Below are 17331 nucleotides of genomic sequence, written 5' to 3' on the forward strand. Positions count from 1 at the left end.
ACCTGAAGCTAGACCCTACCCAAAACAGAATTCCTACTATTCTCCGACAGCAAACAATAACTAGAAGCTTAGGAGTTGCATTTGTTCTTGGAGAGCCCCTTTGATAAAAATGCCTCAACTACTTGCCATTTTGCCTTCTCTTGAAGCTCCAACTCCCCCCCAACAAAACTTCTGTTCAGATAACTACAAGAATCATAGGACTCTGTTGGCTACAAAACCTACATCGCTCATGATCGCCACAGTTCTGGAGGCTGCTATCTCAACCTCCCCCCCCCTCCTCCTCCCCTGCCTCCCCTCATGAGCCTTCTCCCTCTTCTCCCCATCTGTGAATCTTGGTTCCAGCCTTCCACGCAGACACTGATTCTAATCTCCCCTGGACACCAACACCAAACGCATCCAAAAGCTTTAAACCGAGATTGCTCAAATCCCACTGATTCTAATCTCCCCTGGACACCAACACCAAACGCATCCAAAAGCTTTAAACCGAGATTGCTCAAATCCCACCAGAATCCCTAATCTCCGACCCTTAATTCTGCTAAAAAAAAGTAATTATAATAAGTTACCTCATCTTCTACACTTGAAGAGCTCAATGGAGGAAAGCACTTTACTCTACTCCTGATCACTAAGCTGATCCCACATGGTCAAAGATTGTGCAGCACCCTCACCCGCCTGCAGGGCAGATGAAACCATGTCCATATATAACAGAACTATACTCCAATGCTCAGACCCCAACCTCGAGGTTTTTGATGACATTTTCTCCATCAAAAATTATCTGACTAACAACGAATCTTCCCCCTCTCTAGGCTGTCCTTGCTCTTCAACCAATCCACAGAAACCTCAAGTAATGCCCACACGTATCCTCTCCATGCACTCCACACCTTTCAGAGCCTCACGCTGCTGACCATCAAACCAGGCAGCGACCTTTCCATATCTCCGGTTGTGGTCCCTGAGACACTCAGAAGTGCTACTCACACAATCGCAATCTTCTAATACACCCTCATGGATCACACTAGTTTGCCTACCTCACGCCCCATGGATGAAACGATGACCCATCTGAAGCCCGGAACCCACAATCCCTAATAACCTCATGACCCTAGCACCTCTACATGGTCAGTTCTCCATCTCCTTCATGCAAGTTTAATTACATCTCTGCCTCGCACCCCCTTCACTAGTCATCTCCAGACAGCTGTTCCCAGTACTTCTGTCCTGAATGTCTCCTCTCCTCCTGGCTTCTTGACCCCAACCTTGACTACTTGTCCCCACACTACACATGAATCCAGACTAGACAAGATTACCCTGGATTTACAACCACTTGAGACAGAATTAAAAAAGCTAATAAATATAATCTTAGATCTGGTGAATGATTGGTTGTCACACAGGCTCCCCAGTAAGATCAGACACAACCACAGCCACACACAATCTTCTACCTACCACACAAGGCTGTCACCTCCCACATCTGCTGAGATCTCACCCATCTCTGCGTCTCCCCATCTGAGGTGGAGAACCATACCCTACCCTAATGCCTCCACTAGACTGAAAGATACAGTTCCTTACTAGGACATCCACTCTCCTCTTCTTATATATCGTCATACACTGCGCCAACCCAGACAATCTTGCCCAGATCCGTACAATTCCTTCAAATCCACGTCGAGAACCCAGGCTCAACTCCAATGCTATTAATCCGTCCAACCTTAAGCGCATTCCCATCACACAGACTACCTCTGCTGACACCAATCCACACCTGAGATGCATGCTTCTCAAATGCAGATCGGCTGTGAAAATGCAGCAGACATTGCTGACCTTTTCCTTGAACAGAATACCAACGCTTAGATATAAGTAACAGGCCCTTTTGCAAACAGCATGGTATTTACCATCCACCTGATGACAACCCCTCTTTTTATCGAACAAATTATGGAAATCATCTCATCCAATTTGAGGCTACATTGTTCCCAGGTCTTCCTTGGAGGTCCACTGGAATGACATAAATGACCCAGTAGTTTCAAGCCTAAAGTCCTTTCTAGTAGACCTCAAACTAATCCAAATCTGTGGTAGTCCAACCCACATCTTGGGTGCAACCTTGAACCTAATCATTGCTAAGGCCACTACTATCTAACTTGAATTGATTATCCCTTGTGGCTGGACTGACAACCACTGTATCACTTTTCACATTTCTCAATCTCGGATTACAAAAAAAAGAAACGGATAATGGAAAAGGAACATACCTGAATGAAATGTTATCCCTTTCAAATAATACCTTGCCTCCTCCTCCAGTTGACATGTCTGATGTCCATGACCTCACAGCCTATTACAACAATTCCATGTTAAACATTCTTGATGTGATTGCTCCACTACACTAAAAGGAATTTCCACCAAAGACTACAAGGCATGGTTTACTGATGGACTAAACTATAATAGATGCAATTTTAGATTAGCTGAATGCTCATGGACATTCTCATCATCCCTCAAACACCTTAAACTCCCGAGATCATTGAGTCGCATCTACAACAAACATAACATAAGTAAGAAAGCAGATTTCTTTAGAAAGCAATTGGATAAAGCCAGAAATAGCCCAAAAACTGTTTGAGTTAGTTAAACTACAATTCAACAGTCGGCACAACCTTCCCACAACAGGGTCTAGTTTGCTAGTTTTCTGACAAACTGATTAATCTGACTCCTTCCTTGAAAAGACTAAAAAGATCAAAAGTGAGATCAACAATTGGCCACTTACCATCATTCAGTAGATTAGTCCCCACCTCTGACCCTTGAGACCTGCCATCCCTCTGGACCCAAAAGTACCGCTTCTTGGAATGAACTCAAAACTCCTGATGAAGTCTCCACTCTCAATATTTTCTAAGCATGGGCGGATTTTGCGGATTCGCAATCCGCGGATTTGCGTATTTGCGGATTGCAAAAATACGCAAAATCTGCGAATTCTCGCGGATTTGCGTATTTTTTGGGGGGGTGGTGTTCGCACGGGTTTCTGCAAGTTTGCGAGGGTTTTGTACAATTTCGCAAATTGCGAACTTACTTGTCGGGTCGCCAGTTTTGCGAACTTGTTGTTTCTACGTGCCCAGCCTGTTTGCAAGGCTTTCTTCATCACTGCCACCCTCTGTCACCACTGGCACTCTCTTTGGTCACCCATGCCACCCTCTGGCTCACCCATGTCACCCTCTGTGTCACCACAGCACCCTCTGGTTCACCAGTGTACATTATTGGGGCAAAGCAAAGCACTGCCATCCTCTGTCAACACTGGCACTCTGGTTCACCCATGCCACCCTCTGGCTGGCACACCCATGCCACCCTCGGTGTCATCACAGCACCCTCTGACTAGTGAGTGTACATTATTGTGGCAAAGCCAAGCACACCTGCACTAAGTTTTGCAAACAACACCACCTGCCCTGCCCCAACTGACATTAATGAAGGCTGGCACCTGCTTGTCTGCTCCCTTTCCTTTTTGTTGCAATAACAGGATGCAATGGCATACTTGTAACTATTCTGTGACTGTCAGAGCAGGGTCACACAATAGTTGCAAGTAGGCAACCGGATTCTGGAGGGGCCCTTCAGGAAGCACTAAAGGTAAATGGTTACAAATGATGAGCTCGAACTTTTGCACCTGCTCGTTGGTTTTGCTTTTGCAAAACTTGTTTTTCGGTAATTTCGCCCTATTCGCGAGGCGCGGCGTCGTGCGAACTCGACCGTGGAAGCCGCGAACTCGTGCGAGTTACCCCAAGGTTGAGTATGGGCGCCGCCATTTTGTTTGCGTGACGTATTTCCGTTTCCGCCCCCAATTGTAATTTTTGTACTTTCGCGAGTGCGAGATTGTTGCTGCCCGCGCCGCGGCCCGCGAGCAGTGCGAACACAAGCGAAAAATCCGCGAGCGTAACGGATTTTACGCCCATGCTTAATATTTTCCAGCACTGAACACTTCAATAACCCTCTACCTGCAAATTTCTTCAATGAGATGAAGAACTCTCTGCTTACACCTTGGACCAAGATAGTAAATGCCACACTACTTCAAAGCATAATCCCAGATTGCCTATGATTGGGGCAGGTAACTCCCATTTTGAAGAAACCCAGGACGGACCATAGAGACCTCAAAAACTTCCGCCCAATCACCAAAATTCCGACTCTGGTAAAGCCCCTCGAGAAATTTGTTCATGTCCAACTTTGTAACCACATAGATCAATTCTATCCCCTTGACCAATTCCAATATGGCTTCCGTCAGGGTCACATCACTGAAAAGGCCCTTATACACATGGTTGATGTGTTAAAAATGCTGGATCAAAATGAATCTTGCCTTCTAATCCTTCTCGACCTCTCATCAGCTTTTTATGCGGTTAAACATAACAGCCTCCTAGACATTTTAGAAAGCAGTATGGGTCTATCTAGTTCGGTCTTAAACAGGTTTGCATCATTTCTCTGCAATAGAATGCAAATAATCCAGCTCAATCAATCCCTTTCCAATTCCACACCGGTCACATCAGAGGTACCATAGGGTTCCACGCTCTCACCGTTTGTCTTCAGCCTGTTCATGAAGCCTTTAACTGACATGTTGAGATCAGCTAACATCCACTGTCATATGTATGCTGATGACACCCAACTGTACTTGAACATCTCTTCCACTGAGAATATTAGGCCCCTCAACGCAACTCTTCATAATACCTAAAACTGGGTGACCTCCAACCACCTCAAATTAAATACTCTCAAAACAGAATTCCTCCTAATTTCCCCACCCAAACAGTCTCCCATTATTGAAGAGGATTTGAAACTACCAACTGCTGTTACCTGTGTTTCTCACATCATAGATTCCGTGAGATCACTGAGAATAATGCTAGATCAGAACCTGAATATGCAGGAGACCATCAGCACTGTCTCCAGAGGAGTGAACTTCCAAATGAGCATCTTAAGGAAAATGAAACCCTTCCTCCCCCTTGAGGACTTCAAGTCAGCTGCTCAAGCCCCAGTAATCTCCAGGTTGGATTATGTAAGTGCAACCCTCTGAGTTTACCAAGTTACAAGTTGGCTCCCCTAGGGGCCTCTCTTAATTCTGCCTCAAGGCTCATCACTGGATCCAAAAGGAATAACCACATCTCACCCGATTTGAAGTCCCTAAACTGGATCTCCTATGAGGCTAGGATTCAGTTAAAAATTGCCTGAATAACCTACAAAGCCCTACACTTCAACGCCCCACTGTATCCTGCACAGAAATTGGGGTTATCTGGCGGCTGCAGGTCTTTTATTGCCGAAACCACCAAAAGTTCATAAAGAAAACCTACAACTGTGCCTTCTAGGCCATTGCCTCAAGAATTTGAAACTTGTTGTCCCCTGAAACCAGATTGAATCCCTCAACCGCAGCTTTAAAAAATAAAGTTAAAGCCTTACTGATGAATATTTTTCTGAGCTAGACTCTACTAACTCTACCTTCTGGACCACATTACGAAAAATTATTTTCTCTCAAGTTTACTACTGCTCCTATTTTAATTACATATCTGCTTTGCCCTTCAGTGGGGTTTTCTTCATCTCCTTGACTATGCGGCATCCATCTTCGTTCTTGAATTTTGGTTCACTTGTTTCTTTTCCCTGACCATATGTAAAGCACTCTGATACCCACTTGGGTTATGTTCACGCTATGTAAAACTTTATAAATAAAAAAACATTTAAAAAAGTAAAAACTGGGCCCAACAACATGAACCTGAAAGGATTTGAGCTCCAGTGTTTACCCAGTACTAAGTCGCACTAATTCACCTTGACACCGATCTCACCCTCAAGAAACAACTCACTAACAAAACCAAGACAGCCTGGACCAGATAATTTCTCTTAAGGATGTGAAGCCATTCTTCCCAGTACTCTTGGATGGTGGCATTGCCCTATTCCACGGCCTACCAGATTCTACCTACTCACACCCCCAATCTTGAGGACTACTGCACACCTCATTTAGGGACTGAAAAAAATATAAACGCCCACTATGATGGAGTGCCATTGGCTCCCATTGCCCACCCACACCAGCTTCAAAACCAGCTTCTTCATATATAAAGGCATTATGGCCAACCCGTGTCTCCAGTGATTTACAGGATACCATCAGACTGGATAAGAAGTGCCTTCTCTATCTGTGCACACAGCCGTGAATAATATCCCTATATCGATTGGGACTGCTACTTTCTTGCTCCAGTTTATGAAAGAGCCGAAGACCCATCCTTTTCGGCACCACTGTATCATGATACAGTACGTATGCCCCTCCTATCACACATTGACTGCATGAATTCCTTTCACTGAGATTTGGGATCTGCTGCCATTCAGCTAGCTTCACACTATAAAAATAGTACATACATATATACAAGCACATATACAAGTGTTGTGTGAGAGAAGATCGATATGTATGGGTACATGTGGAGAGTGCCAGAGTGGGTGGGTGTTCAAGCCCACATGTTGGTGATGTTTAACCGCATGCGCGCTAGCGGTTTTTAATTTACCGCGTTACGACCAGCTCGTCATCCGCGTAGGGCACGTTACGCTCATGACGAGCTGAGCTCCTCATCCGCCCCCAAGGGGTTAATGTGATTAATTATCTGGCGTATGATGGCAAACTAAGGTAAAGTGTCTGTCACTTAAATGCATTCCAGGGCACATGATGGTGATCTGAGGCATAAGAATGCAGTCACTGGCATATGATGCTGTTACGATGAATGTTCCAAGTGGTGCTAATCAGTGGGTTGATGGTGAACGGGCAAATAATTATTTTCAAGCTGCTTAATACGGTCGCTTACGTATGATGGTATTACCTGGCATAACGATGCGGTTAATCACCATCTGATGATCCAAAGACTTAGGGAGGCAGAGTGAATGGATTAGCATTGACTACAGTCCTTCCTTGAAACCTGGGTCTTTACAGTCTTTGAATAAGAATCCTCCTCAAAATAAATACCCCTGACATGTGGGGTCCCACAGGGATCCTCCCTAAGCCCCACTATGTTCAATATATGCATGAGCTCGCTGGCAGAAATTGTTTGCTCATTTGGTGTACAGTTCTGGCCCTTTTTATACATCTGCCAGATAATAAATTCTCAAAGAAGTCACACAAAGTTAAAAAGGAGAAAGCCACCTCCAGGCCTCCTTCTAAATCTACCAGATAAATAATTGTCAACTAGTTGCACAAAGTAGTTTAGTCAAAACAGTCTCACCAATCTCTGTCTACCTTCTTAACTGAGGATAATCCACCACCCCCAGCCTACTGCTTGATTGTTGACTACGTCTCGACTTTTCTACCATTCAATCATGCGCCCGCCTAACCCCACCCGAAATTCTACGCTCGTGCGTTATGGACCCAACTCCTGGTCCATTAACTACCCTAACAAAATGACCAGTAATGCAAAAAAGAACTTCAAACACAGTACTCTAAAACAACACCCGGAAACACTCATTGTAGATAACTACCACTCAGCGTCCAACGGCAGCACAAAAACTAACTTCATTTTTTACACTAATCTCCCGGCTAAATGGAAAAACACCTTCTCTCTTCACATTGAAGTCGCCAAGTCAGTAATCATTCCCTATGGTGAAAAAATCTTCACTACCATATCCCCGACCTTTAAAGGGGAACTCCATCTTGTGAGAAAGTGGCTCTACATATACTGGACAATAAGGAAGTACAGTGTAAAGAGTCCACAAACCCCAAAGGTATAACTGAGGTTAAAGTCAGGACTGACCTTACTCTCCAAAGTGGTAGCTTGGTTGAGCAGTAAGGCACTACCAGAGGGCAGTGCAAAGCATTTGTTGTACACACTGTCAGCAAAATATTTCACACACTCAAAGACTGAACTCCAGGCCAATGGTTGTTATATCCAAAGATATAGTTTTATTTTTAGAACCATCAGGCATAAAAATATACTTTGCTAGGTATGAATACTTTCATGTAATTACTTTCCAAGGAAGCAATAAGGTATGTGAACACAATAGGTACAGGGGTTGCTGAAGGCAACACAAGTCTAGACACACTTTAGCATTGTGCTCAATGGATTATTATTATAAAAGTACAGTTAATTACAGTGTAGATTACTTTAGTAGTTCCAGGTCTAAATCCTAGATTCAGTCCTGGGGTCTAAGCTGAAACCAGATTAGCAAAAACGTTTTAGTTACTGTAATGAATTTTCATGAATATAAAGCTGTTTTAAAAGTTCACACTTAGAAACTTTTCAATGTAACTCTGACAATGTTATTCAATGGGAGAGATTTCAAGTTGCAGGTAAAGTACGATCGCGTTACTTTTGTAATCCAGCACTGGTCTCCTAAAACAGGTAGGTAATTGAATTTCAGTATTTCGTATGGTTTTTAAAGAATATTTCAAGTTTTCAAATGTAGACACTTAGAAGAAATTTCATAGAAAAGCAGACAATGGGTTCCTATGGAGAAAATACAGATTACTAGTAAACCCGGTAAGGATTACTTTTGCGGTTCAGTACTGGGCTGAAAGGTACAGTACTGGCTTCTCCCCTGATCAGGTGAGTGCTTCGGAATTCTGCTGATTTTGTATGAATATTTTCAGTTTTCAAAATTTCACACTTTGACCAATTTTGACTCGAAAATTTTCTGTTATCCAATGGCAGGTAAGTGGGTTACCGGTTTCCAGGTGAGTACTTGGCTGGTGAAGTTATGGTTCTGGGCATAGACTCAGGGGTCCCCCCAAGGTCAGGTAGGTACAGTTGGTTCAGCCCCAGCAGCACAGGGCCGGCCGGGTGCCGAGGTAGTTGGGCCCAATGATATCTAATGAGGGAAAGGGGGCCTTCGGTTGGTGGCTGCTGGCTAGCAGGCCTCGTGGCTGTGGGAGCTGGGCTACTGGTCACTTGCTCAGGGCAAGAGGGGAAGTAGGATAGGACAAAGGTGGCATAGCCAGCGGCACTCGGGCGGCTGGGTGCAGGGTGCTTTTGAGCTGTCGGACGCTCAATGTTCTCCAGTTGGAAAGGTCAAAAAGGAACAAAGACTGCAGGCTCGGGGACAGAGACTCTCCAGGGGCGACCGGCCCTTCGAGAGGTTAGTTGGGATCTTGGAGGACAGGTAGGTACCCCAAAGGGAGGCACAGGGGCCTGTAGAGCGCCGGATGCAGGGGTGTCTTTGGGTGTCGGAAAAGCTTACCCTCAGCTGGTCGCGGTTGGGGTGGCCCCTGGTTCTGAGTCTGCAGGCGTCGTCTGGTTCGTCGAGGAGGGTCTTTGGGCACCGGAATTCGGGTCCCCGTCACCGGGGGGACGTCATCGTGGTCTTGGTTCGGTTGGGCCCGGCCCGGGCTCGGCGGGTGCAGAGTGGGCTGGTCCGTAGCTTCCTGGCTGGCACCAGCTAGGTTGTTGCAGCAGAGCCTCTGCTGATGGGAGTCCCTGTCTTTAAGAGGGTCAAGGCAGGCAGGTCCTCTAGGTGTCCGCAGGAGTCGCCGGGATTAGGCAGGAGCAGGTTCCAGGATCGACAGGCCGGTAGGACTTGGGGCCAAGTCAGTTGTTGTCCTGTTAGCAGCTGCACAGCAGGTCTTCTTCTTGATCTTCTTTCTTCTTTTGATATCGGGATCTGAGGAAGGAAGGTTCAGGGAGCCCCTAAATACTGAATTTAGGGGCGTTACAGGTAGGGCAAGGACAGGGACCAATGGGTCCCTGTCCTGGGGTGAGTACACCCCCTAGCCTGCTCCCCTCCTGTGGGAGGGGGGCTGGAGCCTAGCTGGGATTTGGCAGGGCTCTCCATCTACAAGATGGCCGGAGCCCGGGGTCGTGCTTCACCTAGTCTCCCCCACCTGAGGGGTGGGATTGGCACAGGCTGCCCCCCCCCCCTTCCTGATGTAGTTTATCCCACCAGTCTTCCCGCCAGAGTGGGTGTCAGAACTGGTGGGGGCCGGTTGCTGGGTACAGCAAATGGTCTAGAGAAGCTCACAGAGGCGGCATGGCTTTGAAGCTTCCCCCTGCCCATCCTGGGGGAGGAGACCTAGCACCTCGCCCAGGACGTGCATTGTTGCAGGCCCAGGAGAGCGGGGGGCTCCACCCAGGGGTCCAGCAACATGTCTGCTGTGTGGCAGCCTCTGCAGCCACTCAGCCCAGACGTGGATTGGAGGTTAGGTTTTCGGAGGGCATCTCTAAGATGCCCTCTGGTGCATTTCACATTCAATCCCACACTGGCATCAGTGCGGGTTTCATGTGCTGAGAAGTTTGGTACCAAACTTGTCAGCCTTCAGTGTAGCCATTATGGTGCTGGGGAGTTCGTAATGACAACCTCCCAGCACCATATACTCTTAATGGCATCACTGCACCTACAGTGCCCAGGAACGGCCTTGGGTACTGTAGGGGCACAGGGCTCCTGCACCTGTGCCCACACCTCTGGCATAGGGCACCCAGCTAGAGGGGTGACTGAAGTATGCCGGAGCAGTGGGTTCTGTGGGCATGGCACACAGGGATGTGTGCCATGTCGACTCTTGGTTTAGTTCTGTACTTAGGCACTCAGCCTGAGGGTGGCACAATACGTGCTGTAGCCCTCAGGGGTCTTCGCTGGTCACCATGCCCTGGGTACCTAGGGTACCATTTAACAGGGGCTGACATGTGGCTAGAGATGCCAATCCGGTTTCTAGTTTCAGCACAGTTTTAGGGAAGGAACACAGGCCCTGGGTGCCTGGTTGGCAGGAACCCAGGGCACACTCAGTCAAAGCACATCAGCAGTTCAGAAAAAAGTGGAGGCATACCAAGGCAAGAAAAAAGTGGAGGCATACCAAGGCAAGAGAGATAGCACTTTCATACACATCTACTGAACTGGAACCATTCTCATACCGGCCACCGATCTGCACCTCACCACTTTTGACCGCCACTTCCCCACACTTCTCTCCTCGCTAACTCAACTGAGCCATCAAACCCTATCTCCCCTATCCCTCACCATCCTCACTAATAATGTGGAACTGATCCATTCTCCCTGCCCTGAAGACCCTCTCTTCAACTCATGGACATCCACCATCACTCACTATAATCACACTACCCCTATCATTACTCTCCGTCGCCAATCATCCACCACTATCACATCAACTGAGCACACCAGGAGCGACAAACTCACAACCAACAATCCCCACAAGGCCGATCTTGAAAGTTTGGTCTCTAACCTTAGCCTTCCTGCGACTGAAATCCCCTCACACTCCCCTCCCTACCCCTGATGATCTGAACCCTCCCTCACAATCTTCCCGACCCCCTACACAGTCCCTGTTCCCCTGACCCTGACTCCCCCCGGATCGAACGCCATTTCCAATCCTGTGGTCTCTCTCCCCCCCCTCCTTCCTCTGCACACTCCTTCCGCTGCTGCACTCCCACATACACAACCTACCTTCACCGCTTATCTCTGACATGACCCAGAACTCGGACGCCCTGCCTAGAATTTCTCTCTCTCCTCACCTGGACACTAGTCCCACTTCTCCTCCTCTGAACTCCTCGAATGGGAACATGACAAATCCGGCTCCCTGTGTACAACCACTCCCCTCTCCTAACCCCAGGGACTCCATCCTATCCCTGACCCCTGTTAAATATCCCTCCATAGACCCAAGTCAGTCTCGACCCCGGCCTAAAACCTTAAACTTTTTCAACTCCATAACACTGCAACTGAACAGAATGGAGATGAAAATGACCTCCCTTACTGCTGATTTCCTTCACTTGCAGCTGATTTCCTTCACTTACAGCAAAACCTCCTCAACAGAGCCAAGCCACCGTGCTCCCTCCCCCTGGGTATTTCTGCCCCTACCCCACTCAATACACCTCCCATGGCCCAACTTAATACACCTCCCTTGGCCTCCCAGAGCACCTCTCGACCCCCCCCAGTCCTGCAGAGAGTCAGGCACTAAGACCCAACTGGGATAGTCAGCCCTTTTCGGTACCGAAACCAGATGAGATCAATGACTCTTTCCTCGCTTCCAAACAGAAGTCTGCCGCTTTCCCACATCCCTGTTATTATTGGCACTAACAGAATCCCTAATACTATCCACTTGCCTAGACCCCCGGCTCAATACACCTCTATCCACCTAACCCCCAATCACGAGACTCCCCGTCCTCTCTTGTATGCTCCTCAACTGCAGATCAGCAGTACAACACACTACTGACATTGCTGAAGCTCTTCTCGCTGAAGAAATTGACATCGCTTTCCTCACTGAATCCAGGCTCAATGTCCACTCTACCCCCATTCTTGACATTCTCACCCCCCCCCCCCGGTACAACATAATCGGACAAGACAAGCCGATCAAAACGGGGTGGGGGGGGGGGGACTAGCCATCATCCACAAAGCTGGAATATAGATTACCAAACTCAAACCTGCAGACTACCTATCGTTTGAATACCTGGGTGTCGAACTCACCACCAAGGGCTCCTCATCCATCAAATTCCACACCATCTACCATCCGCCTGGGGAACGTACTCTTTTTCCCAAAGAACTAACTGACCAAATAACACGGTTCTCCTTGACAGATACCAAAGACGTGTTCCTGGGTGACCTCAATATCCACTGGAACGGCCCAAAAGACTCCACTGTCCTGAACCTATCCAACCTTCTGGAAATACATAACCTCAAACAACTCTGCAATAAGCCAACTCACAGCAAAGGTGCAACACTGGATGCGATCATTACCAACAACGAACTGGTCTCTCTGAGAGCGATTTCTCCCATTGACTGGCCCGACCACCGCCTCATTCTGTTCAGGATTCACACACCTGTCAGCCACCAACCTATTTGTGACGTCAAACCTAAACTATTGACCAGAAACATAAAAAAGTCCATGATTCATCCCCATCTTCAACTCCATCCCTCATCATGGACGGCTGATGACCTCACTACACACTCAAAAATGACAGAGGTTTTAGACCAAGTAGCTCCACTCAAACAACATATTCGAAACAAATCGAAACCCTGGTTTAATGTGGAGCTGAACGATGAACGGCGTCAACTCAGACAAATGGAAAGGGCTTTGAGGCTTAACCCTTCGACCTTGCACCTAATGCAACTTAGATCTGCTCGGCAGGCATACAAAAACACATTTTCAGTGAAAAGGCGTCCTTTTTCCGCAGCCAACTAGATCTGGCGAAAAACAGACCGAGAGAACTCATCAGCATTGTCAAAAGCCAAACTAACGGCACTCCCTCTCGATATCGAAGCCACAAATAAGCGATGTGAAGAAATTGCCACCTTCACTAATAAAGTCTCTAAAATTGATCAATCCTTCATACAAACCTGCCCCCTTCTACTTCCCTTGACCACGCAGAAAGAGTTCTGAATAAGGACAATCAGACCGGCCTCCAGCTAAAAAACAATGTGCACTGGTCCGACTTTGAGCTAATGGCGGAAAATGAAGTCTTCAAGATAATTTCTAATCTAAAACCTTCCTCCCTTCCACAATTATAAAAGAACTCAATCACACCATTTCCCCTTTCTGGACAAAAATCATCAACGCCCCTCTCACCTCAGGCTGTATCCCAGACTTCCTTCAACTAGGACAAATCACGCCCATTCTCAAGAAACCAGGGGCTGACCCTAATGATCTTGACCTCAGACCTATCTCCAACCTCCCATTCCTTGCAAAAATATTGGAGTCATGTGTTCTCCACCAACTCAATAAACACATTGATCAGTTCAACCTCCTCGACGCCTTTCAATCGGGGTTCAGGAAAGGCTGAAGCACGGAAACAGCCATAGTCAACGTCTCGGACGACATGCCTACTCATCCTTATTGACCTATCTGCGGCATTCGACACAGTAAGTCATCCAGCTCTTCTGGAGACCTTGTTGAAGCGCTCCAGCATAAATGGTACTGTACTAAGATGGTTCACCTCTTTCCTCCAACATCGCTCGCAACAAATTAAAATCAAATCCTGTCTCTCGAAGCCAACAAAAGTCACACTTAGGGTACCACAAGGCTCGATCCTCTCCCCGTCCCTCTTCAATCTCTTCATGGAGCCCCTCACAATCATCTTGAAAAAAGCTGGAGTGAGTTACCACCTTCACGCGGATGACACCCAAATCTATTTCAAAATCAAGTCTCCCAATGACATCCAACACCTCAATACCACTCTAACGGAGATCCAAACTTGGTTCAACGTTAACCACTTAAAGGTCAACCCAGATAAAACTGAGCTGATCCTATTCTCTCCAAAAAGCAACCATCTTCCTGTCCAAGAGTGGCTCAAGAATCTGGTTGCCCTAAACTGCCCCCTTGTTCTATACGACTCAGTTAAGTCTATAGGCATCACCCTTGACAACAACCTATCAATGGAGGTCCACATCAAACTCAGCAAAAAGTGCTATTTTCTCTCTAAAAACAACTCAAGAAATTGAAACCTTTTCTTCCCCATGATGACCAAGACAGTAGTTCAATCCCTGGTTCTCTCTAAAATCGACTACGAAAACGCCATCCTTACAGGGACTCCAAAAGCTCACCTAGCCCCTCTAAGGGCTGTGCTGAACATGCTCGACTTGTATCTGGAGTAAAAAGATTTGAACACATCACTCCAGCACTCAACTCCCTCAAATGGCTTCCCATGGAAGGGAGAAGTATTTATAAGCTGGTCTGCATCACACAAAACCCTCGACTCTCCGGACCCCAACTACCTGTACAACAAACTGGTAAGAGCAGGTCAAGCCAGAACACTGAAGCTCCAACTCACTCCTTCTCATTCCGCCAAAAATGAAAAAGAAAACCTCCCATTACCGATCGTTTTCTGGCAACGCTCCCAGTATATGGAACGCTCTCCCTGGAGTCCTCAGATGCAACCCCTCCTTCTCCTGTTTCAAAAGGGACCTCAAACTCCATCTCCTTAACAAATTCTTTCCTGAACAACGTCAACTAACCTAGACCTCAATATTCCGAGTTGACTCCCATTCAAGGATTGCTGGTGAACGGACTAAGCTAATTACCTTGTTTTCTTTTTTCTCTCCCCCTCCATTGCACAGTTATTTATTGTTCATGCTGTATTCTTTATCCATGGTTTACTTACTTACTGTTAGCCTTCTATGTAATGTAAGGCCCTTCTGTTTTTCACATTGTGTATGTGAAGCAATTAAAAATATGCTGACGATACCCAGTTAGCAATCTCCCTGAAACCACACAACCAATATGGTCCTGATTTAGCCGTCTGCCTCGAAGGTATTCAATTGGATGAACAATTCATTCTTAAAACTTTATGGAGCAAAGACCGAGCTCCTGGGGAACTCCGCCCCCTCAAATATAGACCTCCTTTGGCCTAGCTACTTAGGCTCACCCCCTGTTTAAAAAAAAAACAGATTAAAAGCTTAGGGGTCTGTCTCGACTGCAACCTTGATTTCAAGGAACAAACATGTAAAGTCGCAGCTAGTTGCTATGGCCTTCTAAGAATGATCGGAACGATACTCCCCCCTGTTACCATTTACTGCTAGATGGTTGCTAGACCAGGCTCTCATTCTGTCACGACTGGACTATGCTAATGCGGTCTACCTGGGAGCCCCCCAGGACACCACCAAAAGATTGCAAACGGTACAGAATTGTGCGGCCCGCATGCTTCTGAATATTCCCAGACGCCTCTCAGCGAAATCCTCTCGCTACCTTGCATTGACTCCCTATTCAGGAAAGAATTCAATTCGAGGCACTGTGCATTACACACAAAGCACTCTCCGGAAAAGGCTCGCTATTGATTCGTCCCTGGATTCAACCCTACCGACCCAACAGAGCCCTGAGATTTAATCTCAGTTCCTAAGATCAATCAATCACGAAGTGGAGGCCAATTTTTCACATATAACGCGCCCAGGCTCTGGAACAACCTCCCCCACCATGTATGTTCGGAGCCTAACTATCTTAATTTTAGAAAACTACTGAAAACCTTTCTCTTACCCTGATTTGCTCAAAGTATAAATGGCGCCACAGCACTGGGATGCCCCCGGGTAACCACATGCTTTAGAAATGTTCACTCATTCATGTGAATGCACCAAGTGACATGTGGCATTAATCTTTGGCACATCTTGGCGGTTGCTGGTAAACTGGAGTGAACTCTGGTACGTGACGTGATGGGGATTCCTGCCACATGGTGGGGATGTTTGGCATAGGATGGTGATCCTTGATAAGTGATGGTCATCCAAGTCATATGATGGTGGTCCTTGGATTATGAGGATGATTCATGTCACATGATGTCGATCAGGAAAGTAGAGACGGAGTATGCGAAATGAGATGCAGGGTAAGGAGGAAAAAAAATCCTATGTACATTGAGAGAAATTCCAGAAATGGCTCTGGTAAAATAAAGTGGTTAAAAAGCAGCAGTGGCAAAGGAAAGCAATGAAGGAAGGCTGGTAGAATAGGTAGAGTATGATTTTGAGATTCTTTTGTATGGTTAAAATATAATGTGCATCTCATGACCTCAGATTATTCCAGTTTGACAAGACTGTGTGGAAAAGCTTTGTCTCTAGCTGTTGCCTTTTAAGTTCTTGGAACTGTAAAGAGGCATGGTGGGCCGGTCATGAGTAGAGCTACTGGTAAGGAGCAGAGAAATACAAAACATGTAGTAAAAGGAGGGGAAAGTCTTAAAAAGGAGAGAAGTAGAGACCATCCTGAAAAGATGGACATGATGACATGGCAGCGAGATCTTCAGAGCTCTGATGTATGGACAGGCTGAGTGAAAAGAAGTGAGAAGGAAAACTTGTGATTAGTGAATTTACCTCAAGGTGTTCAACAAAGGGCAGAGTAAAATGATAGATTAAAAAGCGCGCATTAAATTGACAAATTTTGTAATATAGTTTGTATAGAGCCGCTCACCATGCATATGCCACCTGAGGACAGTGAGAATGGATATAGGCATCATATCATTGTCCTTGTTCTTTGCTGGCACTATTCCTGCTTTAATGAGACCCTTTCATAATATGCCATTTTATTTCACTTGATTATGCCTCGTATATTGTGTACATCACCTCCAATCCTCAGTGTTTGAGTGCATGAATTTCCTCCACAGTTGTAAGTGCTGTGTTATGCACTACATTTATGTACTAGAACGGTAGGACTGGATTCCATGAGAAACATGAACTGCATGCTGAATCTTTCAATGTGTTTTCTTTGTGCCCTGCCAGGTACAAATAGGATCCGCCATGCCATCCAAGGAGCCCATGAAGGTGGCATCTTTGCACTGTGCATGCTGAGAGATGGCACACTCGTATCGGGTGGAGGGAAAGACCGGAAGCTGGTCTCTTGGAATGGCAATTATCAGCAACTGCTAAAAACTGAGGTGAGGCCATTACTTTGTGATCTGCTGCTCCTCAAATGATGGATAAGCTGTTATTATCTCTTACCCGTGAGGAAAAAATACCAAAACAAACACCAAAGTTGGATAGGTA

General features: G+C 46.5%; 1 protein-coding gene across 9 annotated transcripts in view; it reads left to right on the forward strand.

The window, feature by feature from the left end:
• Positions 1-17331, forward strand: part of EML1 (EMAP like 1) — an 883632-nt gene that overhangs the window by 784447 nt on the left and 81854 nt on the right. For all 9 annotated transcript variants that reach the window (XM_078660158.1, XM_078660161.1, XM_078660155.1 and 6 more), the window contains one exon: positions 17068-17222. In XM_078660158.1, coding sequence (XP_078516284.1) covers positions 17068-17222 — 155 coding nt within the window. The remainder of the gene's footprint in view (positions 1-17067; positions 17223-17331) is intronic.

Source organism: Lissotriton helveticus, chromosome 9 (assembly GCF_964261635.1).
Source record: "Lissotriton helveticus chromosome 9, aLisHel1.1, whole genome shotgun sequence".
NCBI classification, from domain to species: domain Eukaryota; kingdom Metazoa; phylum Chordata; class Amphibia; order Caudata; family Salamandridae; genus Lissotriton; species Lissotriton helveticus.